Source organism: Nymphaea colorata, chromosome 14 (genome assembly GCF_008831285.2).
Source record: "Nymphaea colorata isolate Beijing-Zhang1983 chromosome 14, ASM883128v2, whole genome shotgun sequence".
Classification (NCBI taxonomy): domain Eukaryota; kingdom Viridiplantae; phylum Streptophyta; class Magnoliopsida; order Nymphaeales; family Nymphaeaceae; genus Nymphaea; species Nymphaea colorata.
The window spans coordinates 7,294,527-7,321,916 of NC_045151.1; the positions used below are offsets into that span (position 1 = coordinate 7,294,527).

At 37.5% G+C, this 27,390-nt stretch overlaps 1 protein-coding gene across 1 annotated transcript; it reads left to right on the plus strand.

Annotated features, from left to right (window-relative positions):
* The first annotated feature begins 2,510 nt into the window (after positions 1 to 2,510).
* Positions 2,511 to 25,467, plus strand: LOC116267678 (callose synthase 9-like). The gene is made up of 19 exons (XM_050075268.1): positions 2,511 to 2,858; positions 3,227 to 3,289; positions 4,523 to 4,838; positions 5,011 to 5,094; positions 7,351 to 7,414; positions 7,509 to 7,518; positions 8,696 to 8,906; positions 18,689 to 18,786; positions 19,046 to 19,144; positions 19,523 to 19,573; positions 19,778 to 19,888; positions 19,962 to 20,134; positions 21,898 to 22,020; positions 22,176 to 22,350; positions 22,442 to 22,494; positions 23,445 to 23,628; positions 23,762 to 24,638; positions 24,745 to 24,949; positions 25,030 to 25,467. Exons 1-16 carry the CDS (start codon positions 2,511 to 2,513, stop codon positions 23,569 to 23,571), a joined length of 2,106 nt encoding a protein of 701 aa, XP_049931225.1. The 3' UTR covers positions 23,572 to 23,628; positions 23,762 to 24,638; positions 24,745 to 24,949; positions 25,030 to 25,467.
* Positions 25,468 to 27,390: the final 1,923 nt, after the last annotated feature.

A 27,390-nucleotide genomic window follows, 5' to 3' on the forward strand; every position in this document is an offset into this window, starting at 1 on the left:
GAATAAAAGTGAACTCAGAAATCAAGTATCGATTGTACATTTGGGCATCCTTGTATCATCAAGCTCAACAATAGACGTTGAAAGCAGCAATTTTCCAGTATTATAATATGTTGTGAGTTTTCAATTTTCTTTATGTATCTAAAGTTTTGTTAGAAATGCTGAATGAATTAAAATTTTAAATTTTGAGATATAAAACTGTTTTTTTGTTTATATGGATGATTTTTTTTTAAATTTCCTTTAGCTCTATTTGGAAAATAGGGTATAGATGTTCATTCCACTCAAATCAGCAAATGGATGCCAAAAAAACACTAGTCCAAGTATTCCAAAAGGGTTGGTACAACAGGATCGATAAGGGGCTAGCAGGTGACCACTCTCCGCTTTGAATTCCCAAGAGCCAACTTTTTATGTTGCAAACAAATGATCACCAATGTGCAAGTTGAAGCCCAACAATCCTCCTTTGAATAATGTTGTCATCATGGCACTAATGAATATTACTAACAATAGGTACCAGTGTCAAGTGGCGATCTTCCTTGTCCTCCACCTCAAACTTTTTAGCACCATCCCCCTCCATGGTATGATTTTCTTGGTCCTGCCATCCATTTTTAATAGGGATGTCAATATATCAAATTTGAATCGAATTTCCAATTGAACTGATCCGAAAAAATTGGACATGAGAAAAAAAATATCTGATTAAGGGATTTGATCAGATTTGGATTTAAGAAATGACATCCAATCAGTTTTTGATTTGAATATACATAAATATCCGATCAGATTCGCGATTTCGAAACAGATTTATTTTTAGACAAATATCATTATGTAATTCTCTTACATTTTGAAAATTGGCAAAATTTTTCAACATTCGGATTCATATTCATATATGAATATAAAAATCATATTCAGATTAGATTCGGTTTGTAAAAATGGATTTCGGATTTGGATATGACCTTTGTTTATTGGTATTCGAATCTGAAAATGTGAATATTCAAAAAGCGAATATGAACAAGGGTATATCCGATCCTTATCCGATTGGTTGACATCCCATGTCCAAAATATCTTTGGACAACTTCACAAACCAAAGACTCTACATTCAACATCATAATATTTATTTGCTTATGTTAGAAGCGAGACTCATCAATTGAGTTCCTTTTTGGGTTGAGTTTGAAGAAATATGTCATGGGTGTAGAATTTTTTTCACAAAGTGCAAGACACCATGGCAATTCCTTGCACTTTTTTTTCGCAAAATACAAAGAATTTCTGCATCCACCATAAAATCTCACTACCTATGTGAGAACCAACTTTCTTGCACCCCCCCCCCCCCCCAAATTGAACATCCAAAAAAAATATAAATGGTCAAAAGGACACTTGCTTCTGATCTAATTCATTGACATACATAGTTGAACTTGGCAGTGTTCAAGAGCTTTTTTTACAGAAATTTCTTGCATGATGAATGTATTTCAAATAAAGCCACCTAAGTAAATTGTGTACCTTATAGTCCTTACCTTCATTCTCATCCATTCATGTCCTAAGAGAAGCTATATTTATTTGAATGTTGAAGCGTTTTCATGGGTATCTCCTTGTTAATTAGTTACCTGCATTAAATAGTTCACCAATTCTTTAGTTGTGCTAATGGTCAAAGTTAAAGAAGCAAACTATGAATTTGAACAGCTTATCCACCTCGAGACATGTCACCAACAACTTTCAAAAGTTTGATACATACTTTCTATGGTTGAGTTTTGATTATCACGGACCTGAGATCCGTAGTGTTCAAGTCTCACCCTCTCCTCCTCAATCTAATTTCAAATCCATGTTTTTTACATTAAAGTGTGGATTTAAAATCCATATTTGGGGTAGATGATGAAATCCATAGTCTGATATAACTGTGTATTTTAGCTATCATTGTTTTGAGATACCCTCAAATCTGGGATCCATGGGGAATAAAACTCATCCTAATCTTGCCTCTCTAAATATGATGAGCTTTCATGAGTCAAAATAGATGTTTAACGACATAGATTAAGCTTAAAGTACATATCGTTTTATGTCATCAAACGATTTGATTCGGTAATAAGTAGATGTGGGTAGGGCTGGACCTCGCACCCCTGGTCAAATTGTAATAAAATATACATAAAAATGTTATGTAACATATAAAAATAGAATATAACAAATAAATATAATTATTTATAATAAAAACTATATATTTTAAATAAAATAAATTTTTTAAATAAGTTATAGAGCCCTTTGCAAGGCCTGGTTCCGAGTTGGGTAGGGTACATAGACACATGTCTCAATTTATTAATTCTGAAAGCATAATACCTTGTTTGCTTAGTAATACAAATTTCTTAACAATTAAACATTTTGATTCTAAAGTTTCATAATTACAGGTATATTAAACACCCATTTAATGTGTGAGGATATTTTGATTGCTGCAACTCATTTCAAAATTATTGGCTTCTACCTTAATTGGTATGCACTATAGATCCATAAAATATCAAAAATCCAAAAAAGTCTGAGATATGAAAACCGGAAGAAAAGGGCCACCACGCAACAGAAACCTCTCTCCAACGTTACCTCTTGCCACTCGTTCCATTCTCCGTCTTCTCTTCCTCTCTTGGACCCTCGTGTTATCTCCTGCTCTTGCTGCCATGACTGCTGTTGAGGGCCTAATTTCCCATGGGATGCTCAAGTTTGGCTCAGAGGGCAACCACACTTTCTCCGTCGGCCGGGCGCCAACACCATCCTCTTCTTCCTTCCTAGGGCTGCAGCGCTATTCCTCTCAGGTGCATGTACGTCAAGAACCATCCTCACCTGCATTTCCGCAATCAGTTTCACATGCAGAGCTTAACTTCTGGCAGAATGATTCTGTTTGCCACCGCTTCTCACGAAGGATCTGTAATGCTTCAGTTTCATTTTCCTTTTATGCTTCTTCTAGCTCTTAGGGTTTCGTTGCAGTCCTGGGTGTTTTGTGTTTTATCGGAGGTATCTAGGGCTCTTCTTTTCCCTTTTTGTTGGTTTCTTGCAAGAGTTTTCGAAGTTTGGGTGATTGCTGGCAACAAATATTGTCTTCAGAAGTTTGGAGTCTCCTCTGTTGCACTTAAAATTTTGCATGGCATTGAATCATTTTAGCCTCGATTGTTTTTGACATTGGAATTCAGCCGCTTCTTCTTGCTCCAGTTATTGCTGCTTAATTCCAGTTACATCCTAACTTGTACGTATCTGTGTTCCTTTTCAGCTGGTTGCATGCCCCTCATTTGCTTTAGAGTTTGGAATTCGGCCACTTCTTCTGCCTCCAATGGTTTGCTACTGCATTCCAGTTATGTCAATAGCTTGCATGCGTCTTCCTTGTTGGCTGTGTAAGTTTGTGTCTTCCTTATTGACTGTATGTGTTACTTATTGGTTGTGTGTGTCTGTGTGTGTATGTGTGCTGCAGGTTTAGAATGTGTCTATGTTTTTGCATGAATCAAAAGTTGGCAAATGCATGTGTGGAATGATAGTTGACTTCAAACTTCAGTTTCGCTTTTTTGGATTATTATCTTGATTTGTATCTGTTAAAAGATACGAGAAATACCCTAGATTATGAACTTTGTTATGGGAATACAAAATAATGTTACTGAAGGCATTGAAGCCAGCTGAAGTGGTGAAACATTCATGATGCAAGGCCATCATTGGATTTCTCATCGCAGCCTGGGTTCAGCTGGATGCAGACTATTGACTCAGTAGAGTCAAGTTTTTTACATAAAAAATGTGTGTTTCACTATTACAACATAAAAGTTAAAATTTAAACATGGATAAGATGCAACATAATGTAACACATAAAATTATTTTTTTATCCTCTTCTCCTTCGCAAGGTCTTAGTTTTAACATTTCCTGCACCGAACACCTGTGGACAAAAAGTAGAAAAGAAAAATTTATTGGCACGCCATTACTGAAAAAGTCCATAACTGCTCTTGTCACCTCCAGTGAGTTGCTGGTCACCTGTGTAATGGGAGAGAAATGAGTAAAGTGTTGTCCTCCCTAATAAACCTTAGTAGGTTTTTTGCCCTTTTATAATTTTTTCACAAATCAGGAAGGCGTTTGACCCCTTTAAATGAGTTGCATTAGGAAGTGCATCTATGCGTCTACAGAATGTTGGAGTGAGGTGTGCATGTCACAGGCCAAGAAATATGTCTTTTAACACTAGTTGCTTCAAAGAAGTGATTATCTTAAATAAAATTGCTCTTTGTTTCTCAGGAATGTCTTTTACAACTTGGAATGTACTCTTTTGAGTTTCGACAATATTGGGTGAAAGCACTGATTGATATGTGAAGTTGGCAAATGAATATATTATATGTTTGGGAATTTCGAGTGTAACTGGAAAATTTTCTATATGTTTTAGGATATTTAGCTGCTTCAGCTAGGATATGTAAGGAAATTATATGATTTTAAATGGTGTCCACCTAATTTTGCTATGACATATTGGTGTTGTATATAATTTCTTTTTATGTTTTGCCAAACCTTTTGGAGTTTGTGATCATAATTGTTTGTTCAGGACCATTATCTGGATTTTAAAGTGGAAAAATTGACGAATGAGCTTGAGAGGCAGTCGAAAGAGTCACAAGAAGCATGGAAGAGCATGATAGAATCTTACAAAGAGCAGGCTGCGGAAATGAAAGACTTGTCAGAGGAAGCGTATGAATTGTATCCTAAGAAAGCCATGGTGCTTTTTGAAGATGTCTCTGAGCAGGTCAAAGTACAAGCAAAGAAAGCTAGGAAATATATATCTTTGATTGCAGAACAAGTCACCATAGAGGGAAGGGAGTATCTTTCTTCTGCAACGGAGAACCCTCCAAAGCCAGTAAAGGAAAGTGGAAACTTTTACTAGTGAAGGTGCTGAGTTGAAAAAAATATCTGAAATTCGTGATTTTTTCATTGGAATTCCATATGGTACTGATACTGATATTTTCTTTGCTGGCTTGCTTTTTCACAACAAACCTATCAGTTTGTGATTTTTTTCTGGTATAAATTCGTGATTTTCAGGTGCACGACTGTTCATCGGTGGATATCTCTCCTTCATGCTAATTGTAAGCATTCCAGCAATTAGGTTTGGCATGATTCTAGGAGGTGCACTGTTGTAAAGGAGCATAGTAAGCTTAAGAGGATGGAAAGCATGAAAATCTTCTGCCTTATATTTGCAGGGTCAAGCAGATAAGTTTTTAGTATAGTATCTCACATGCATTCATTATTAAAAAACATCACTATTTTTTCCACGTATGTTTTGTTCAATCAAGGTGCTTGGTAACTATGTCAAATATTTGTTGTCACAAGTAGAAATTATATTTCATTTTTTCAGATTTTTATTGAGATAACATGCTTCCCTTTTACCACATGTGAGAACACATGTTCTACCTTTTCTTCCGAACCTTCATTACAAGAGCTTACCCATGGCGGTGAATTAGTGAGATTTAAAAATGATTAGCTAGTCAATGGAAGAAATAGTTATATTGCGTAGACACTAACATGAGTATCAATGTTAAACATGGCTAATCTTGGAAAACTGAACTCTCTCTTTATATACACACATGCATACACACACACCCACACACACTCATATATATACATATATATATATATATATATATATATATATATATATATATGTGTGCTATAACGTATATATAAATATGTATATATATTATACATAATACGTATAGAAAATCATATGTCATACACATTACACAATATATTATATAAATAGCATATGTATTATACATATATGTATAATATATATATGTATATTATATATTATGCATATACAATGTGTAGTACATATATATTACGTATGTTATACATGTTATATTGTATATACGTATATGAATAATATTACACAATACATATTTGTATATGTTATATATATTTCATACAACATGTGTACATAGTATGTTATATGTACGCTACAGATATACTATATATATTATATATGTTACATATCTAATACATATAACAAGTTATACGTGTAACAAATATGTTATATACATGTATGTTATAATATATATTATATATAACATAATACGTATAACATATCATATGTTATATAATCACATATTATTTATATAATATAATGTAGTACATCCATACTATATACATGTATCACATGTATAATACATTAATAGATATATATTGAAAATATGTTAGATATATTATGCATGTATAATATATGTAGCATGTACATGTACATGTATACATTTATGCATGTACATGTTATGTTATATAATATGTATTGTGTACAATATAACGTATGTATATATATATATATTATGTTATATAATATATATTACATATATATTACGTATATTATACATGTTATATTGTATATATGTGTATATACTTAGAATAATATTACACAATACATGTTTGTATATGTTATATATATTCCATACAACATATATACATAATATGTTATATGTACGCTACAGATATACTATATATATTATATATGTATTATATATGTTACATATCTAATACATATAACAAGTTATACTTGTAACAAATATGTTATATACACGTGTATTATAATATATATTATATATTACATAATACGTATAACATATCGTATGTTATATAATCACATATTATTTATATAATATAATGTAGTACATCCATACTTTATACATGTATTACATGTATAATACATTAATACGTATATATCGAAAATATGTTAGATATATATCACAGGCCAAGAAATATGTCTTTTAACACTAGTTGCTTCAAAGAAGTGATTATCTTAAATAAAATTGCTCTTTGTTTCTCAGGCATGTCTTTTACAACTTGGAATGTACCCTTTTGAGTTTCAACAATATTGGGTGAAAGCATTGATTGATATGTGAAGTTGGGAAATGAATATATTATATGTTTGGGCATTTCGAGTGTAACTGGAAAATTTTCTAGATGTTTTAGGATATTTAGCTGCTTCAGCTAGGATATGTAAGGAAATTATATGATTTTAAATGGTGTCCACCTAATTTTGATATTCTAAGAAAGCCATGGTGCTTTTTGAAGATGTCTCTGAGCAGGTCAAAGTACAAGCAACGAAAGCTAAGAAATATATATCTTTGATTGCAGAACAAGTCACCATAGAGGGAAGGGAGTATCTTTCTTCTGCAGCGGAGAACCCTCCAAAGCCAGTAAAGGAAAGTGGAAACTTTTACTAGTGAAGGTGCTGAGTTGAAAAAAATATCTGAAATTCGTGATTTTTTCATTGGAATTCCATATGGTACTGATAGTGATATTTTCTTTGCTGGCTTGCTTTTCACAACAAACCTATCGGTTTGTGATTTTTTTCTGGAATAAATTCTTGATTTTTAAATTCTTGATTTTTAGGTGCAGTGCTGTTCATCGGTGGATTTCTTTCCTTCATGCTAATTGTAAGCATTCCAGCAATTAGGTTTGACATGATTCTAGGAGGTGCACTGTTGTAAAGGAGCATATTAAGCTTAAGAGGATGGAAAGCATGAAAATCTTCTGCCTTATTTTTACAGGGTCAAGCAGGTAAGTTTTTAGTATAGTATCTCACATGAATTCATTATTAAAAAACATCACTATTTTTTCCCTGTATTTTTTGTTCAATTAAGGTGCTTGGTAACTATGTCAAATATCTGCTGTCACTTATTTCTTCACTTGGGGGTGAAAAAGGCCGAAGTGGATCTTCATATTCTAAACATCAAAAGCATAAATTAAATGGCGCCTTCAAAATCATGAAATTTGTACCAAAATGAAACAACACAAGAAAGAAGGGACCCACCTTTGAAAAATGAAAGCAAGAAAGGGATTGATCTGAACCATCAGTTTGAAGATGGATGGTTAGAAAGCCTCTGGTAGCGCCGAGCGGTCCTGTTTCTGTATGCCAGTCATGTGACGTGACCACGATGGCAGAGAAGTGTTGGACGTTGTGGTTTGTGGGTCCCACTAGAAGGGAAATGGCGGAGGGAAACGAAATGGGCCCCTGAAACCGTCTTTCGTACGGAGGTAGCCGTTAGTAGGTCAATGGGCGCGAAATCGAACCAATGAGTCTCTGCCTTGGTGAAGAACAAAGCCCTTGGCTGACTGGAACTCGGTCACGCTGTCTCTTGCGCTCTCTCCCTCCTCCTTCCTTCTCCTGTAAGCATGTCGCCATTCTGATAATCTCTGACGTCCCGTCTTTTTCTTCGTTGTTTTGATTGTTCGTGCATTGTCATGGGTTTATCGATTGTTCTGTATTTGGTGTGGCCGCTTCCTTCCATCAAACTCTGTTTCAATCAATTCCCTCTTTTCTTGGGTCATTTGGATGTCATTTTCGGTTCTGTACCTTTGTTTAGGTGCTAGGGTTGTTGTTTTTGGTTGGAAATTTTAGGTGATATTTTCACTTGTTTGGAGGCAGATAATCTAGTTTTTATGTTTCATGGTCCCCTTTTTGGGTTATCGTTTCTCTGCTTTGTTTCTTTATTGATCTCATTAACGTCGAGGTTGTTGACGTTTCTTGTTTTGGCGCTTAGTGGTTGTCTTGTCGATCGAGGGTTTTGGCCTTAACTGTTTACTTCATTTTCTGGATATTGATTTGGAGCCTGACACTTGTAGTTCTTTTGAATTTCTCCTTTCTTCTTTCTTGCGTCCGGCGGATTGTTGATTGCTTGCTTGGCTATTGGTCGTTCTATGTATCTTGATGCAGCGACAGAGTGGAGTTTAATGTTTTGAGGGGGCAAGATGTCAAGCCAATTGGGAGATGTTGGTGGAGGCGGTCCTGAGTAGGGAGCGTCGGGGTGGGGCTGATGCGTTCGGGCAAGCTGTTAGCGGCATTGTGGGAAACGACCCCTGCTCTCTTGCGAGGAGCGCAGATATTGATGTGATACTCAGAGCAGCTGACGAAGTACAAGAAGTTGATCCCAATGTCGCTCGGATTTGTGAGTTCTTTCAATCTTACGGTTTGAATTTTTTTGGGTCTGCTGATGTGGTAGCGTGATTGTGTTTTACTTTTAGTTGCTTCATGGGCTCGTGTTCCAGTGAAGTTTAGGTGTCGTTTGACCTGAAAATGAAGTTTGCCATTTTGGTATACGCGGTTTCCAGTTCCCTCCATGATGATGGCCTTTGATTCATTTAATAGCAGATGCTCTTCTCCATATTCGGTCAAAATGAAATATTTCTGTTAGAATATATTGTAATGGGGAACCGGGTCCATATCTGGACCCGGTCCTATGGGGCATGGGTATCGAGGCTGGCTCGGTACCCTAGGCGGCACTCTTTCTCTCCCTCCTATTTATTCTTCACTTACATGTAATTGTTGAGTTAAGTGAATATAATTTTCTTTCTCCTAGGGTTGCGGTTTGCCCCTAGGTCAGAGCTTCCCTGTGGTTTTTCACCTCTTTCTGAGGTTTTCCACGTATATTGTGTGTTCTTTCTCTGCTCTCTCCTTGTGGTTCGTGTTTCTACATGGTATCAGAACCACCGCGTGTGAGATCGTTGGTGTGCAAGTAGTGTTTTTCCGCCGTCCCCGTTTCCCGTGCCGCCTCCGTTGCCGTTTCCAGCACCGCCGCCGTCGCAGTTCCCAGCGCCACCGCTGTCACTGCTCCTAGCACCGCCGCCGTCCAGGAACGCCGCCGTCGTCCAGCACCGCCACTGCCGTCGTTCCAAGCGCCGCCGCCGGTGTGGTTCTTTTTTGTTGACGTCCTGCACTGCCGCCATCGCCGCTCCCAGCGCCGCCGCCGACTGGGTTATCTCCGCTGCTATTATTGCATTATTTTTTCTGCGCCGCCGCCGGCTGTCTTGTTTCCGCCGCTGTGGGTTGTGCCTTCTCTGCCGCCGGTTGTGACCTTCTTTGGGGATTGAGATGGCTGATGCAGTGATCCCCAAGCTTGATGATGCCCTGGACACGGGCAGCAATACCAAGAGTGAGAACTTGCCTGTTCATGTCACTTCCATCCGGCTGAACAAAGATAACTATCTCTCGTGGTCTGCTGCCCTAGAAATCGGAATTACTAGTCGTGGTCGCTTGCACTATATCACTGGGGAGAAACCTGCGCCTTCTAAAACTGATTCGCATTGGCCGACCTGGGCATTGGAAGATAGTCAGGTTAAAGTATGGATTATTAGTTCAGTTTCCGCAGATATTCAGCCTTTGATCTTGCGTAAATCAACTGCCTATGATATGTGGACTGTTCTTGCACGAATGTATGGTCGTAAGAAGCGTGTTTTACGTGCATATCAAATCAAACATAGCATATATGCTCTTAAACAGGGTGATTTATTTGTTGCCTCCTTCTATGCCGCCCTGAAGACCAAATGGGAAGAACTTGATTATCATGTGAATGATGATTGGAAATGTGGTGTAGATCATGCCCTGTATTGGGAAAAGGAATGGATGGACCGCACCTTTATCTTCCTTGGAGGCCTGCGTGATGAGTTTGAAACCATTCGGAGCCAGATTCTTAACTGTGATGAGATTCCTGGGATCGAAGAGGTGTATGCTCGTATTGAGTCTGAGGAGCAACGGCGCCAGATTATGTATATTGACTCCAGTCAGGGGAGTTCTCCAGCAGCCTTTGTGAGCCATACTTCAGGGACAGGGCAACGTCCTACTCGATGATGCAGCCATTGCAACAAAGTGGGTCATTCTGTTGATTTTTGTTGGGATCTTCATCCTGAGAAGCGTCTCGTCCGGGGTCGTCCTCCTCCTCATCGCCGTGCTCCTTCTGTGCCCGAGCCTAGTTCGGGGTCGTCCAATGTTGCCAAATCCAAGCTCTCCTCAGATCAACTCAAAGAGTTGCAAGCATACATTAATCGTTTGTCTACCCAGGATGATGTTTCTACTTCTGAGGGGGCTAAGTTAGCCCAGGCCCTGGTTGCTATTAGTGATCAAGGTAATTCCTCTCTCGGTGATTGGATTGTTGACAATGGGGCTACTCATCATATGACAGAGGATCTTATGATGTTTCAAGAGTACAAGTTGACCTCTGGGCAGCAGCGTGTGTCTATGGCTGATGGTTCTTCTATCTCTGTGGCTGGAAAAGGGAGTTTATCATTACTGAACAAATATTGTCTTCATAATGCCCTGCATGTTCCCAATATTCCCGTAAATTTGTTATCTGTCAGCAGTATTACCAAAGAGCTAAACTGTAATCTAATTTTCTCTGCTGATTGTTGTTTCTTGCAGGACTTGGGGACGGGGCAGAAGATTGGGATTGGTTCGGTTATTGATGGCCTCTACAGACTGCCCGTACATGTTGCTTCTGCTTTGATTTCAGCCACTAGTGGACAGTTGCCTGGCGTGGAGGATAGATCCGTCATTATGCGCTGGCACGAGAGACTTGGTCATCTTCCATTCCAGTTGCTTAAAAAGTTGTTTCCTAGGATGTTTCATTCTGTTTCTTTGGACACCTTCGCCTGTGAAGTGTGTCAGTTGTCTAACCATGTTAGGGCCTCGTACCCTATTTCGTTCAATAAAGCCAACCGTCCTTTTGCTTTGGTTCACTCTGATGTTTGGGGTCCTTCGGGAGTACCCACTTGTCGTGGCTTTCACTATTTCATGACTCTTATTGATGACTACTCCCGGTGTACGTTCGTGTATTTGTTGAAAGAACGTAGTGAAGTTCCCGGCATTGTCAAAAACTTTGTGGCATTTGTCGAAACTCAATTCCAAACCACTGTTCAGGCCTTATGTACTGACAATGCCCGAGAGTATGTCTCCCAATCCCTTGATGACTTCTTGCGAAGCAAGGGTATTATTCATGAAACATCCTGTAGCTACACCCCTCCTTAGAATGGCGTGGCTGAAAGAAAAAACCGTCATTTGTTAAATGTTACCCGGGCCATTATGTTTCAACGTCATGTCCCTAAGAGGTACTGGGGAGACGCACTTCTCACTAGTGCTCACCTTATCAACCGTATGCCTACTCGTGTGTTGAATGGTCATTCTCCTTATTCTATGTTGTGGCCTACTCAGAATCCCTGGCCTTTGAAGCCTCGGGTATTTGGGTGTGTTTGTTTTGTCCATGATCATAGTCCCACTCTCAAGAAACTTGACCCTCGGTCCATCAAAGCAGTCTTTTTGGGGTATTCCTCCACCCAGAAGGGATACAAGTGTGTTGACCCTAGCACTTCCAGAGTATATGTCTCCAGGGATGTTACCTTTCATGAACATGAGGCATACTTTCCTGCGAATCCTCTTCAGGGGGAGTGTCTAGGTGACAGAAGGGAAGAGTATTCTTCGCATCAGTTGGTTCAGTTCATGGATTTCTTGGATTATACGGTTAGTTCTCCAAGTGTGGAAGACGCTCTCAGTGAGGACAGAGACAGTCATATGGAGGGGGGCCCTGTGGAAGAACAGGGTCGTGATCACCTATTTGGTCAGGTTTACAACAGGAAGAGGAAAGATGTGATGGAAGACGTTGATGCTACCAATCCCAATCTTCCCAATCTTGTGAGTTCCCCGGATGATCCAAGTCCAATGAATGAAGAACTTCCCATAGCCCTGCGCAAGGGCACCAGGTCATGTACTTCTCATCCTATTCAGAGATTTGTTTCGTATGCAAAACTCAGTAAAGACTACAAGTGCTTTGTTACTTCTTTATCTATGGCTGTTATTCCCAGGTCAGTGGAAGATGCCAGGGAGGATCCTAAATGGCTACAGGCCATGACAGAGGAGATGGATGCCCTGGAAAAGAACAATACGTGGGAGGTTGTTGATATCCCCAAGGGAACTCACTTAGTTGGTTCCAAGTAGGTGTTTAATGTGAAGTACAAACCTGATGGCACTGTAGAACGCTATAAAGCTTGGACCAACTTGATGTCAAGAACGCCTTCTTGAATGGTCACCTTGAGGAAGAAGTCTATATGAGCATGCCGCCTGGATATGCTCAGAACGGGAAGTGTTGCTATCTCAAGAAAGCTTTGTATGGTCTCAAGCAGTCCCCTAGAGCTTGGTTTGAAAGACTAAGGGTTGTAATGAAGACTAATGTATATAAACAGGGAAATGGTGATCACACCCTCTTCATCAAGCAGAGAAATGGCCTGGTGAGCCTTCTACTTGTATATGTTGATGATATGATTGTCACAGGTGATGACGAAGAGGAAAAAAAGAAGATGAAAGAAACGTTAGCTGCGGAATTCGATCTCAAAGATCTAGGTAAACTAAGGTATTTTTTGGGGATTGAGATCGCGCGATCTGAGACTGGACTTGTTATGAGCCAAAAAAAATACACTTTGGATCTTCTAAAAGAAACATGTAAACTGGGATGCATGGACCAACTTGATGTCAAGAACGCCTTCTTGAATGGTCACCTTGAGGAAGAAGTCTATATGAGCATGCCGCCTGGATATGCTCAGAACGGGAAGTGTTGCTATCTCAAGAAAGCTTTGTATGGTCTCAAGCAGTCCCCTAGAGCTTGGTTTGAAAGACTAAGGGTTGTAATGAAGACTAATGTATATAAACAGGGAAATGGTGATCACACCCTCTTCATCAAGCAGAGAAATGGCCTGGTGAGCCTTCTACTTGTATATGTTGATGATATGATTGTCACAGGTGATGACGAAGAGGAAAAAAAGAAGATGAAAGAAACGTTAGCTGCGGAATTCGATCTCAAAGATCTAGGTAAACTAAGGTATTTTTTGGGGATTGAGATCGCGCGATCTGAGACTGGACTTGTTATGAGCCAAAAAAATACACTTTGGATCTTCTAAAAGAAACATGTAAACTGGGATGCAGGCCCTTTCTTACTCCAATGGAGTCTGGCACAAGGATAAGTATCAAATCTGGGACTATCTTGGATGAGGAAGGAAAAGGGAGGTATCAGCGGCTGGCTGGTAAACTTATTTATCTCACTCTTACTCGCCCGGATATTACATATGCTATGGGTGTGTTAAGTCAGTTTATGCATGCCCCTACTGATTGTCATTGGAAAAGTGCTGAAAGAGTATTGGGATACTTAAAGAATGACCCAGGGAAAGGACTGCTCTACACTCGACAAGATCAACTCAGCATTGAAGGATACTCTGACGCCGACTGGGCAGGATGCACAGATACTAGGAGGTCTACCACAGGATACTGCATCTTTCTTGGAGGTAACCTTGTGGTATGGAGAAGTAAAAGACAAGAAGTTTGTTCCAGGTCCAGTGCTGAGGCTGAATACAGGGCGGTTGCTATGGGGGTTACAGAGATGTTATGGCTCAAAATTCTTTTAGCAGATATTGGGTTTAAAATGGAAGAGAAGATGAGGATGTATTGTGACAACAAGTCTGCTATTAACTTGGCAAACAATCCGGTCATGCACAACAGAACCAAACATGTGGAGATCGATCGCCACTTCATACGGGAACACATAAATTCAAAGGAGTTGATTCTGCCCTATATGAAGTCTGAAGATCAAGTTGCTGATGTCTTAACTAAGTCTTTATGTACATCTCAATTTGAGAAAAATGTTAACAAGCTTGGCATGTTTGACATGTATGCCAAGCTTGAGGGGGAGTGTTAGAATATATTGTAATGGGGAACCTGGTCCATATCTGGACCCGGTCCTATGGGGCACGGGTACCGAGGCTGGCTCGGTACCCTAGGCGTCACTCTTTCTCTCCTTCCTATTTATTCTTCACTTACATGTAATTGTTGAGTTAAGTGAATATAATTTTCTCTCTCCTAGGGTTGCGGTTTGCCCCTAGGTCAGAGCTTCCCCGTGGTTTTTCACCTCTTTCTGAGGTTTTCCACGTATATTGTGTGTTCTTTCTCTGCTCTCTCCTTGTGGTTCGTGTTTCTACAATTTCTATTATAGAAACCATGCCCATCCTAGAAGCAAGTACCACACGTGTTTCTTTGTCTCCAATTCTGTGATAGATGATTGTTTCAATGGTTAGTTAGCTGGATTTCCGTGAAAATTCTGATTATAACAAACCCATATGGAGTGTCATGATCTCCAGATCTTTATTTTGGGATCTCTCAAGACTGGTTTGAGTCGCATAGTGTACAGATAATTGGGTACAATAAAGAAAATAAAACACCCTGATGTTAGTGTTCTGAAAATTATCAAGAGCCTGATTGTTTGGTGAATACTGCTTGAGCATCTTCTAGAAGTTGAAAACACTGGCTTTGTTGAATCTATGCATCAAGTTTCTATTTTTAGGTTCAATAAGTGTGGGCAGTGAAGTTTATGCATCTTACTTTCTATATTTGTTTCTGATTACCAATGCACTTGAATAAAGTATTTATTGGGTTGGGGTTTTTCAATTATATTCTTCTTGACCAAAAACCTGGGTTCTCTAATGGTTCGTTGGATGATAACTATTTGCATGAAGCTAGCACCATTTGCGATCCCTAATCTTGCACTAGAAGCTGTAGCCTGCTAGCAAGTGCTTAGTCACGGGCCTGTGAATGTGGACTTGTTGGCGTTACTTAATGGAAAAATTACAATCAAGAAAGACAAAGATATTGAGAGTTTTCTATTTGTCTATCTTTGTGGATAACTTTGAGCTGAATTGAGACATTCTTTCAGAAAAGAATATTGTCTACAACTCATTGAAGATGGATCCCAAACATTATGTTACTGTTCTCACCGATCCTTGAAAGTTTTGTTGAATGTGTCATTACTGATAAGATAATCCAGAGCTGCAGGCCAATCTGTGATGGTTTTTATAATTCACATCCTTCAGATAGCATAACTCCTTTGAAACCTTTCCTCTTCACTGTTTAGTTAGGTAAAGTTCGTTCTGATCAGTAGTGAAGAAGTTTGAAATAATCAAAAGCGAAATTTTGGTATTTAGTTTCGGCAGAGCTGTTTGAAATGATGTAACCATGTTATATTCCATTATTGTTATAATAGTTCCAAAAAGGCTACATTGTAGTCCCTGCATTCATAGTTGGCCTACCCAAAAACTCATTGGGGCTTGCACTTTTGACTTGATGAGTCAACTCGGACAACTTTAGCTGGATCAAGACTGACTTTATTGATTTTTTTAGTACAGTGAAAAGCATGTTGTGAGGAGAAGTGATCTGGGACAACTTCACCCGTGTTCGATGGCCTGATATGAATCATGTATACAACTTTCACCTGAGTGAAGAATGTCTTATAAATCAAACACACTCTTAATTCAAAGGAGATTCAGAGTTTAATGCCCTCCGAGTACCTCTCTTGAAACTTGTCAAAGCCTGTCTAAATGTCTAAGTCCAACAACACAAATTAAGGAGAAAGAAACCTAACAGTCAATAAGGAAATACTTTATTCTTCACATGTCTGGGAGTTATTAGAATTGATATAACTTGAAAGCCTGTCTAAATGTCTAAGTCCAACAACACAAATTAAGGAGAAAGAAACCTAACAGTCAATAAGGAAATATTTTATTCTTCACATGTCTGGGAGTTATTAGAATTAATATAACTCGACTGGTCTGAATCAACCTCTCAATGAAGACTGTTAAGCTCTTATTAGTAAATTCCAGACTTGGTGTAAACAAATGAACCCAATTTGAGCAGTTTGAATCCACACTTGTAGCTTGGACGAGTTGATCAAGTTACACGGACTTCGCCAGGTTTTTGTTGTGACCAGTTCAATCCAAAACTTCAAGTGGGTAGTTGCCTACTTGGACTGTGTTGCCAGGCCACTAGTTGGGATTCAGTGAGTTTGCCAATTTATGATGTCACTTAGTTCATTAGTCCCATTCACAAATGAAATACTCCTTGGTCTTGGATGTATTTTTTTGTTGGGGGGGGGGCGGAGGGGGAGTAGCTGAGAGCTATGGATGTGTAACTAAAAATGTTTGAGATGGTTTGATTCTTGTAGGTGGTAAATTCACATATTCTGACTTGTTTGAAAACCTAATATAGAAATAGGGATTGAGCAAGCTTAGCTGTCTAGAATACGCCATGATGAAGAAAAACTGGTGAAGGAAAGTCAAAGTAGTAAATATAGGCTAGGGACAGATAAACATTGTTGCATCGTAGAATTAGACGAATATGAAACATCAACCTGGGAAAAAATAGCATTAGGAGGATGATGATGGTTAATTGAAACAAGTTATGACAGAAATTAGTATGGTGAATAACCTTTTCCTTATAGACTGGAGTTGTAGGATACAGAGTTGTGAAGTTTCACTTTTTTTATATATATTATGTGCATAGAATGATTCTATTTTTAGATAGTCTCTGTGATTGATTAGATGCAATTCTTGTGTAGAATGCCTCTAAAATGCATGGAGTTTGGACCTTGATTGAAAGGTGGACATAAATGGGCGGAGAAGAACAAAATATCATGATAGATACAAATGGAAAATAAGAAGGAGAGGACTGAAAGATAGTGTAGGAAGAGAGATGGAATTAGGATAGCATGAAGAAGACTTTTGGAGTTTACTTCAATGATGATATACTCTAATATCAGATTAACAGTGAAGGAAGAGATAGGGTATTAGATAACATGAAGAAGGCTTTTGGGAGTTTACTTCAATAATGATATACTCTAATGCCACATTAACAAGTATAAATAGCATGCTGTGGAATGTGAACTACGGTCAAGTAGTATCCAAATTATGGACTTGGTGCTATGGGCAGGGTTGGTTGGGGGCGATATACTGGGTGGGTAACTTGATGGGTAACTTGAACTTATGTTATGAGATCCATATCCACAAATAAAGGAGGCATGAAATAGCATCTTCTTCTCATAAGGTGCTGGGAATTGTGCATTGCTTGATAACATCCTGTTAGCACCGTTCTTGCTAACTCCTGTTTTGCACTCACCCACACGAGAGACAGAGCCCAGCTTTGTCTGGATGACTCAAATTCTTCATTGCCTTTTAGGGTTATCTTGCCTTACAATATATACAAGTGTCGTGGGCAGGGTCTATTGCATAACTGGAGTAGCCACCCGACCCGATGCAAGCTAACAGACTCGCTGGGTCATAACTAAGGGCCCAAAATACACAAGAGTCTGAAGACTGAAACTAAGAAATGCATGACAGGCTCCCCACACAAGCGTTATCGGTACTGTGCCTAACACATCCCTTGTTACTATTTTTTCTCAATGACATTCTTTCAATGTCTTGATAATATCTTATAAAAAGGCCTGAGACTCACTTTTTTCGTTTTTTTGTTTTTGTTTTTGTCCTATCGAATACATCTTGCTTGTCCAAATATGTTTTTGTAGTGTTTTTTATGTTTTTGGACATGGGAATACAATTATATAGCATGTTAAACTTGTTGAGCACTGACATTGGTAGCAGATTATTGACTGGTCCTGTTCAAGTGTTGATACTTGTTGAGCACTGACATTGGCACCAGATTATCACTGCCCACATAACATAGTTTTTGTTTCTTCTAGTTCATTGGTTTAAACTTGTTGGACACTGACATTGGTATCCATGTCTGCACCTCAGTTTTTCCTTCTTCTAATTCATTGATTTGTATGCAGAGTTGCCTGAATAAATCATGCAAAGAAGGCCTGTTAGACTGTTAATGATATCTTTGGTTTTGTAATGTAAGACTTTGTCGAATGTGAACAAACCGGTAAAAGGATAGTGATAAACTTTTTTCTTGGCAATAGCTGCTTAGCTTGAGTACTTGTCCTTTTACACATTGAGAGAAGATAATTAACTCTGTGAACTTTAATTCTCCTTTGACTCACATGGTGCCTGGTATTAATCAAGAATAGGTCACCGTTTGGCTTCCTCTGTGTTGTCAAATATCTAACTTACGGGCTGTGGAATTGTTCTGCAGTATGTGAACATGCATATTCCTTGGCACAGAACTTGGATCCTGATAGTGAGGGAAGGGGTGTCTTGCAATTCAAAACTGGTCTCATGTCGGTTATCAAGGTACATGAATATTTATGTCTTTATGACTTTAAGTCATTTAGTTAGACTAACATATTTAAAGGTAATGTTTATGTCGTCTGCTTTGACATATATTTTTTTAAGTAGCATATAAATCTTTATCTCTTTTTCTTCACCTTTTTTAGAAGCCAACTTTTATTTTTAACTCTCTCCAGTCATCCTTGAGATGAGCTTCTCCAAAGCTCTTATGTGAGTTCTGTTTTCAAAACAATTTACAGCTCTCGATTTTTATTTTTTCCAGCAAAAACTTGGCAAACGAGAAGCAGGAGCCATAGATAGGACCCAGGACATTGCCCGTTTGCAGGAGTTTTACAAGCTACAGGGAAAAATACAAAATAGATGAGTTACAAATGTTTCTTTTATATGTAATCAGCTTATGATTTTTTTTTTTGAAAATATTGTAAAAAAGTGCTATAGGTCCTTTTATCATATTTTGGTGAAATTGATGGCCTTAGCTTGTAAACTAGTTTAGTAGTTTTTAGGGCCCTTATGCCTGCTATTTTCACTACATGGTTAAATGAATTTTGTTTAATTTATATTAGATGTTGTGCGATGCTTTTGCAGGAAGTCCTGTTTAACTAAAATCTGCATATCATATGATTGCCCATCCCACGATATATTTTAACTTACTGTTTTATTGTTAATCCAGTTTAGAATGCAGAAGCATGAAAAGGAAGAGGGTTTTGGCAACATTGAAAGTTGAGCGGTTGTTGAACAGCTCAGTAAGGAAGTATCCCCAGAAGATGCAGACAAATTAATTCCTGAAGAGGTTGGTTCTTTAAATTTTCATTGGTAGTACTGGTTAATAATGAACTCCAAAATGCTGACTTTTTGCTTTTCTAATTAACAAGTGCAGTCTGTGTTTTTGTTTATCTGAAAGTCATTATGTTCCATTTCTCGTGCTCCTGTTTGATTTATTCTTTTCCCTTTGCTTTATTGGCCTTTATATAACCAAAGGTTCATTTTTCTCCAGTTGAAAAGGGTTATGAAATCAGATGCTGCAATGTCAGAGGATCTAAATGCTGATAACATTGTACCACTGGATTCTCCATCTTCAACAAATATGATTGTTTCTTTTCCTGAGGTAAAAGATTGTGGAAACATGAATATTTTGTCTGGGGAACATCTTTGATTGGCTTCTTTATACCTATTCTGAGGTTAAAGCTGCTATTTCAGCACTCAGATACCACAGTGGATTACCAAAGTTGCCTAATACCTTCTCTGTGCCAGCAACAAGGACTGCAGACGTACTAGATTTTTTGCAGTATGTATTTGGATTTCAGGTTGGTCCTGATGAAATTCTTTCATCTCTGGAATTCTATCATCTCTGGTTGTGTACATCTTTGATGAGCTTATGTTACAAACATTTCAGCTTTCTTTACAAGATTTAGGTTTTACTTGATTTTTCTCTTAGGTAATGTGTGGCTACGGATGTGACTGACAGTTTTTGCAACATCACAGCATCGATAGGAAATTGGCTTCAATGTTATTTACAACGAAGTAGTATGTTATTTTCAAAAGACTTGATGTTACATAGATATAATGATATTATTTGTATTTTTGTATAGGTTTGTCTAACCAAGATCTGTTGTGCCTATATATATATAAAACTTTTTTAAATTATCTATATTCCTGGGAAGGCTTGCCGAAAATTAGCTATTTGGCTGTCTCCCATGCTAAGTTTGTTGTTTCATAACCTTATTGAAAATATTCTTTTAGTGTCGGTTACCAAGGTGCAAAAGAGCTTTTCCAAAAACTCTGGTTTTCTATTATCTTTTGTTGTTGATATGTCATTGTATCCCTATTTTGTCTGAATCATCATGCCTGCAATGTTTTGTAGGAACACAAACTAAAAGAGAAAACTATTGCTATGTGGCTCTGTACTTCTAATCTGTAAACTGAGAGGTGCTTATTTTTTAGTGTCATATCTTTAGGTTCTTTATTATTGTCTAAGCAGTTATATAATATATTTCGGTTTCCCTCCTTTTCACATTTCCCTTCCGCAAACCACACCTCTATAAATGATTTCATGTTTTCTGAAAACAAAATTTTTTTCTAAACTACAAGGCAGCCTGGTTTTGTATGTTTTGGAGCTTAGTGCTTATCAAACATGATATGTCATCTTGATCTTTTTTTAGTACTTCACCAGTTCCAAATTCTCTAATCAATGTTGTAAAATGCATAATGTAACCAGTACTGGTTGGCTCCAAACTTAGATATGTAACACACAAAATCACAAACATGGATTCCATAAACATAATAAAATAACAACTAGATGCCATCTAAAATATGCACACTTTCATTAGAAATAATCAAAACTGACCACTTAAATGTCTCCCAATATTTAAATGGTACCGGAAAATAGTTTTTCATCATTGTCACACATTTCATTTAAAGTCTGTTCAACTTTTATGAAAAATCATTGGTTTGTCATGTTTGGAGTCACACATTTCTATGTGGTACGACTGCAAATTTGGCATAGTTTGCAATTTATTTCCCTTGTTGTTAGGGCAGTTTCTCTGTTTGTCCCTGTGAAGTGTGAACACCTGCAGTCTTTTGTGTACTTTTCCATTTTTTAACTATTTTCCTCATGACAACGATAATTCTGGCTACATGAGCTCTTGCATTTCGACATTGAAGTTGTCATTTCTAATCTTGTTTGCATTCTTGTTCTTTGTTAATACTCTGATAATTGTAACCGTTTTCAGTTGCCATTTCTAATGCTTCATCTTTTCTGTCCACATACTTTTACTGAAAAAGTTGCAAAATTTGGTCTCAGTATGTAGTATTTATTTCTTCTGTGATCCTCATTCATGATTGAAATTACTATGAGCTTGTTATCTATTTGATGCTTGAGGCCAATTTCATATTATGCGTGCAGGGGCTGACTATCCTTGCTTTCAACAAAAGGAAGTTCAATTCAAAGACCTTAAATGAGCTAGTAAGTTTAGGTCCTACTTTTATAATAATGAAGTTTTTTGAGAGTAAGTTTACCAGTACTGCTTGCAAGTCTCTTGCGTTGTTTCTTGATGTCATTTAGGAGGCAAGGAGTAGGTCATGATTTTACATCATCTGTTTCCTTTAATCGTGTAGGTGTATGGACATTGTCATGATGTATGGGGCACATTCAACAACTCGTCGTTTAGCTGTGATGAGAATTGTTCTCCGTTTTCTTTGGTTTGGTGTTGCTTCAGCATTTGTATCATATCTTTATGTGTGAGTTTTTTGTGTTGTTGTTTCTTTTTTAATCTGGAAGACTTCACTTTGATGTCGCTGCACCTACGGTTTTATGTTTATTTGTCCTCTGTTGAATCATGTAGTCATAGATTGTCAAATCTAAACTATGATAGTGATAAGTGATAACCATGCAGGAAGGGACTTCAAAATCCAAAGTCCGTTTTCTACAAGACCTACATCTTTGTTCTAATTGCATATGCAAGTGTCCAGCTGGCCTTTAGCCTACTCATGCGCATTCCAGCTTGTCATAGGCTGACAAACCGATGTGATCAATGGCTTGTTAGGAGATTTATCAAATGGATGCATCAGGTTTGGTTTCTCCATTGTTCTTCCCGTTGTATTTTCTATGGATCTTATTCATTTATTGTTGTTCCTAACAGCTGTTCTTTTCTGATTTAAGGAAAGGGATTATGTTGGACGAGGAATGTATGAGCGAACAACTGACTTTATCAAGTAAGTCTGTATTTTCCTGTGGAAATATCTTTGTCTTGTGCTCAAACATGGAATATTGTTTTAGTTTGATTTTGTATATATGAAGGATTTTTTAGGTGTTTGGGTGTGCCCATGACTAGGGTGGTTCTCTTGGCAGTTGTTTTGGCTTATTTCAATAGTGTTGTGCTTCACAATGGCTATGTCACATAGGTACGGGTACATACCATTTAAAAAAAAAAAACTTGAGTACGACCATATCTATATATATATATATATATATATATATGTGTGTGTGTGTGTGTGTATATATATATAAGCAAAAATAAGAATTCAAAGTTTAAACAAACAGAACAACACATTCATGAGTCCAAAAAAAGAAAAGAATAAAAACGCTAATTTTTGGACAGAACTGAACTTGGTTAACATTGAGCATGTCCAAAAAAAAAGAAGGATATGGTCATGGGTATGTTGATCGTACTCGGGACGTAGCATGGGCTCAGATTGCATTCTTCAGATGATTGTTTTGGATTCATCCAGGAAATTGCACTGGGATCCAGGGGTTATGGTTGGACTTTGTGAAGTAATGAATACTTATCTTAGGTTTGTATCAGACAGCCACACTGCCAAAAGAGAAAATTTTAGACTGAGGAGGAGGAAAACAAATAAGACACAGTTTGGTCCTCTTTTTTGCTTTTTTTTTGTCCTTGGTGTTTCTTTCTTGTTTCTGTTGCATAAATGTTTGGGTTTCAAGAATGCTTTCATTTTGATTCTTGATAGTGATGGCATTTCATTCTTTTGTAGCCCAATTGTGTGCAATTAGAATGTACATTTTCCTTGTACTCTTTTGGTTGTTAGGCACATTGGATTGGATGAATCCTTTTGGCTGTTGTGAAGTCCGACTCTTTAGTGTGTGAACTGGCCACACTCCCATGAACATGGTGCTCATGTTTTTTCATATTGATAAAATGTAGATATATGATTTTCTGGCTTCCTTTTCTCTTTTCTTCCTTCATGCAAGATCTTCAGTATGTGGATGAAGGGAAGACACCCTCGATCTTGTTTTGTGCTGCTGTTGGTGGAGACTCAGGCCTGCACTAATGGTGTAGGCATATGTGAGAAAGCTAATAGGAAGACTGCTACCATCCAGATCTAATAGTATGGTTCCTTTTGATAAACTTGTTGATGTTGTGTCTGTTGGAACTGATCTTGCTTATTTCTTACGCTTTCTATTACAAACTACTTAGTCATGCATAAGCTATAGAATGGTAGTAGAACTTATGTCAGTTAGATCATGCAGAGCCAAAAGGACAGCTTCGTACAATTTATCACTGATAATGCAGCAAATTATAAAGCTGCAGGTGAAATGTTAGCAGCACGATATGGGACATTTTATTGGAGTCCATGTGCTGCTCACTGTGTAAATCTTATGCTTCAGGATCTTGGTGAAAGAGGTGATATGAAGTTGACAGTTCATAGATGCCAAGAAATCACGAAGTTTATTTATAATCATGCTTATGTCTTGAATTTGATGAGGAAATTCACAAATGAGGCTGAATTGATTCGACCTGCACAAACACGGTTTGCTACAAATGTTTTGACTATGCAGGGTATAGTCAAGCAAAGAACTTCTCTCAGGCAGATGTTTTCAAGTGATGATTGGGCTGCATATCCACATGCCTATAAAAGAAAGGCAATGACAGTTGTGGATACCATCTTCGATGCTGACTTTTGGGAATCTTGTGTGCACTTATTGAAGATTTGTGTACCTCTAGTGAAAGTCCTCAGATTAGTTGATAGTGAAGATAGACCTTCTATTGGATATTTATATGAGTCTATGGACAGAGCCAAGGAGGCCATTAGAGATAATATGAAGGGGAAAAAAAGGTTGTACATGCCTATATGGAAGATTATAGATGAAAGGTGGTCAGGACAACTTCATCGCCCACTTCATGCAGCAGCCTACTACCTAAATCCTGATATTAGATATCTTCCCAGTTTTAAGAAGGACAGAGAGGTCGAGTATGGCATGTTGGATTGTATTGATGTATTAGTAAGTGATAGTAAAGAACAAGACGCCATCCATATGTCGATCAACAAATATGATATGGCTTCTGGTACCATGGCGAGAGACACAGCAGTTCGATGCAGGACAACTATGCGTCCAGGTATTGGAAAAAGAGACTTTATACTTTTTTTTTTTGTTGTTTAGCTTTTATTCTACCTTCTCACATATTTATTATGACAACATTTTTACTTTCCATCTGTTATTAGATTTGTGGTGGGAAAGGTTTGGGCCTGATTGCCCAGAATTAAGGAAGCTTGCAATTAGAATCCTCAGCCAAACATGTAGGGCAACTGGATGTGAAAGAAATTGAAGTGTATTTCAACACATCCACAGTAAGAAGAGGAACAGGCTGGAACATAAAAGGTTGAATGACCTTGTTTACGTTCGTTACAATATGAAGTTGAGACAAAGGTAAACATTTGTTATACAAAATAGAAAATTCTAATATATATTTTAATCTCTAACAATTTGTTAAATTTTTCTCTTGTTAGGCAACTACAAACGACATCTATGAGGAAGCATCACAATCAATATGATCCTATCTTCATTGACCATTTTGATATATTAGATTCTTGGGTTGAAGAAGAACCATCTGCAATAATTGATGAGAACGATCTTGATTTTTTGAACGTTGAAGGAGCAACAGAGATTATTGATGAAGGAGAGGCTGGGGGAGAGCAATGGAATGTTGGTGACATTCCATTTGCAACAGAGGGGATAGAAGAAGCAGTTAATGAAGAAAATGAAGATGATGATGAAGAATGAAGATGATGATGCAAATGACGATTGACGATGCTTTTTGTTTTGACTTTTGAAAACTATGTCAATATGTTCTGAGTTTTGACTTCTGAACTTATGAATTGTGATGTAATTGATAACTCTTAGGTTGCTTAGTATGTTATTTTGTTTTTTGAATGTTTGATTTCTTATTTTGGATTCTTGGAATGTCTTGTTCATATGCATACTTCACAGGTCATACTTCATATACATGAATGATGAATGTTCCTTTAAATACATTTTCCTTGAATTTTTCTGATTTTTACTAGTTTTTTCGGATTTTTTTAGAATTTTTCTGATTTTTTTCTATTTTTTATAAATTTTTAATATTTTTTACAAATTAAAAAATTAATTTTACGATACGTTACGATACATTTACGATACGTTACGATACGGCGTATAGGTCGGCCCGACCGATACATGATACGATATGACAGTGATAACATTGGTCTTCAGTACTACTTTCATGTACTGACACATTGGCTTGTCAAGTTATGTTTCTCCACCTTTTCTCTTAAACTATAGTTTCTAACAATGGCCTCAGAGAGCCACAATTATCATCTGTTCCTATGCCTTAGGTTTGATGCTATAAGTGACTCAAGGATCTCAGTTCTGTCCAATATCAGTCTGTTGTTATAAGTCTGTAACAACCATTGGTTATCCGTGTTCAAGCAAAGTGGTTGAGAAGCACTGAAGTCATGTTCAAGTCTGTCACTTAACGTACAAGTGATACAACCAATACCATCTTCAGTGCTGGTTCTGTAATCTGGATTTGAATTACATTACCCTAACCAGAAACACTAAGTAGACATTAGGAAGGAGAATCTATATTGAATCCTGAGTCTCAGGCAAGAGTCCATGTCATCATAATTTAAACGAACCTTGGATGTGATTTTTAGTATTTTTTATTTTCAAAGGATTTGCTTATTTATATGGCATCACTAGCATTTTACATATCCAACATACAATAATCCAAATTGGAATGACTACTTATTGTTGCAATTTCCATGGTTTCTGTTTTTGGTTGCTGGTCTAGCAACTCTTGTTCTGCGTAAAATGCAAGAGGGAGTTTTGATAGGATTTGTTTCCTATAAGGACCACAAAAGTTTGATGCATAATAGCGAGAAAGAAATGTAATGTAGCATGGAGTAGAATTGATCCAAGAATAAATCCAAGATGCTTATTTATTGCTTCCCCCTTTTTCCTCTATCCTTTCTTCCTTGTCCACATTTATATCATGATATTGTAAAATAATTCATGACTATTGACTGGAGTGGTGATGATGAGGAGAGGAAGAGATGGGTTGGGTAAAAATTGAATGTGGGGGAAGGAGTGCGAAAAAAGACTAATGTAGTAACCTATGTTGCATGGACACGGATGCGGGTGTCAATGTCGAAGATAGGTACGAGTGTTGGACATGGTATGCCTTAAAAGATTAGACATTTGGACACATCTATATATATATATATATATATATATAAAACAAATTTTGAAGTGTAAAACATGTCAATGCTGATTTAAAATCTTTTGTATAATTAATTAGTTAACTGTTTAATAGATTTATTTGTTTACATTTATATTAAGTATTAACGCTACTTCTGTCCAATGAGAATTTTAATTAAATAAAATAAAGTTTTTTAAAAAAATTGTTTCTAAAAGATGACTTCTGGTCATCTTTTTTTAACAGGATCATAGACCCTTGTCATCCTCTTTAAATGACAACAAGGGGTGTAGACAAAGAACGGACGGGAAATGAGAAAGAAAGGGGGAAGTGAGTGAAGGGAGGAAAGATAAAAAAGAAGAGAGAAATAAGCAACACAGCTGCTCAAAACTATCATAGTTAAAAAATGGAGTGTCTTGGAAGTGTCGATGAGTGTCGGTGCGGTACCTGGCCGGCTATGTCACATAGGTACGGGTACGGGTGTCGGTGCTGGTACGGGTACAAACCATTTTTAAAAAACTTGGGTACGGAGGTACGGCCGTACACACACATGCACATATACATATATATGTCAAAAAATTTCAAACAAAATAACATATTTGCACATATATATATCAAAAATTACAAACAGAGT

Coding starts and splice junctions, on each gene's coding strand:
- LOC116267678 (XM_050075268.1), top strand. CDS start 2,511: ATGAAAACCGGAAGAAAAGGGCCACCACGCAACAGAAACCTCTCTCCA. Junction 4,839..5,010: donor TCCAAAGCCAGTAAAGGAAA/GTGGAAACTTTT, acceptor CGTGATTTTCAG/GTGCACGACTGTTCATCGGT. Junction 22,495..23,444: donor CGAACAACTGACTTTATCAA/GTAAGTCTGTAT, acceptor GATAAAATGTAG/ATATATGATTTTCTGGCTTC.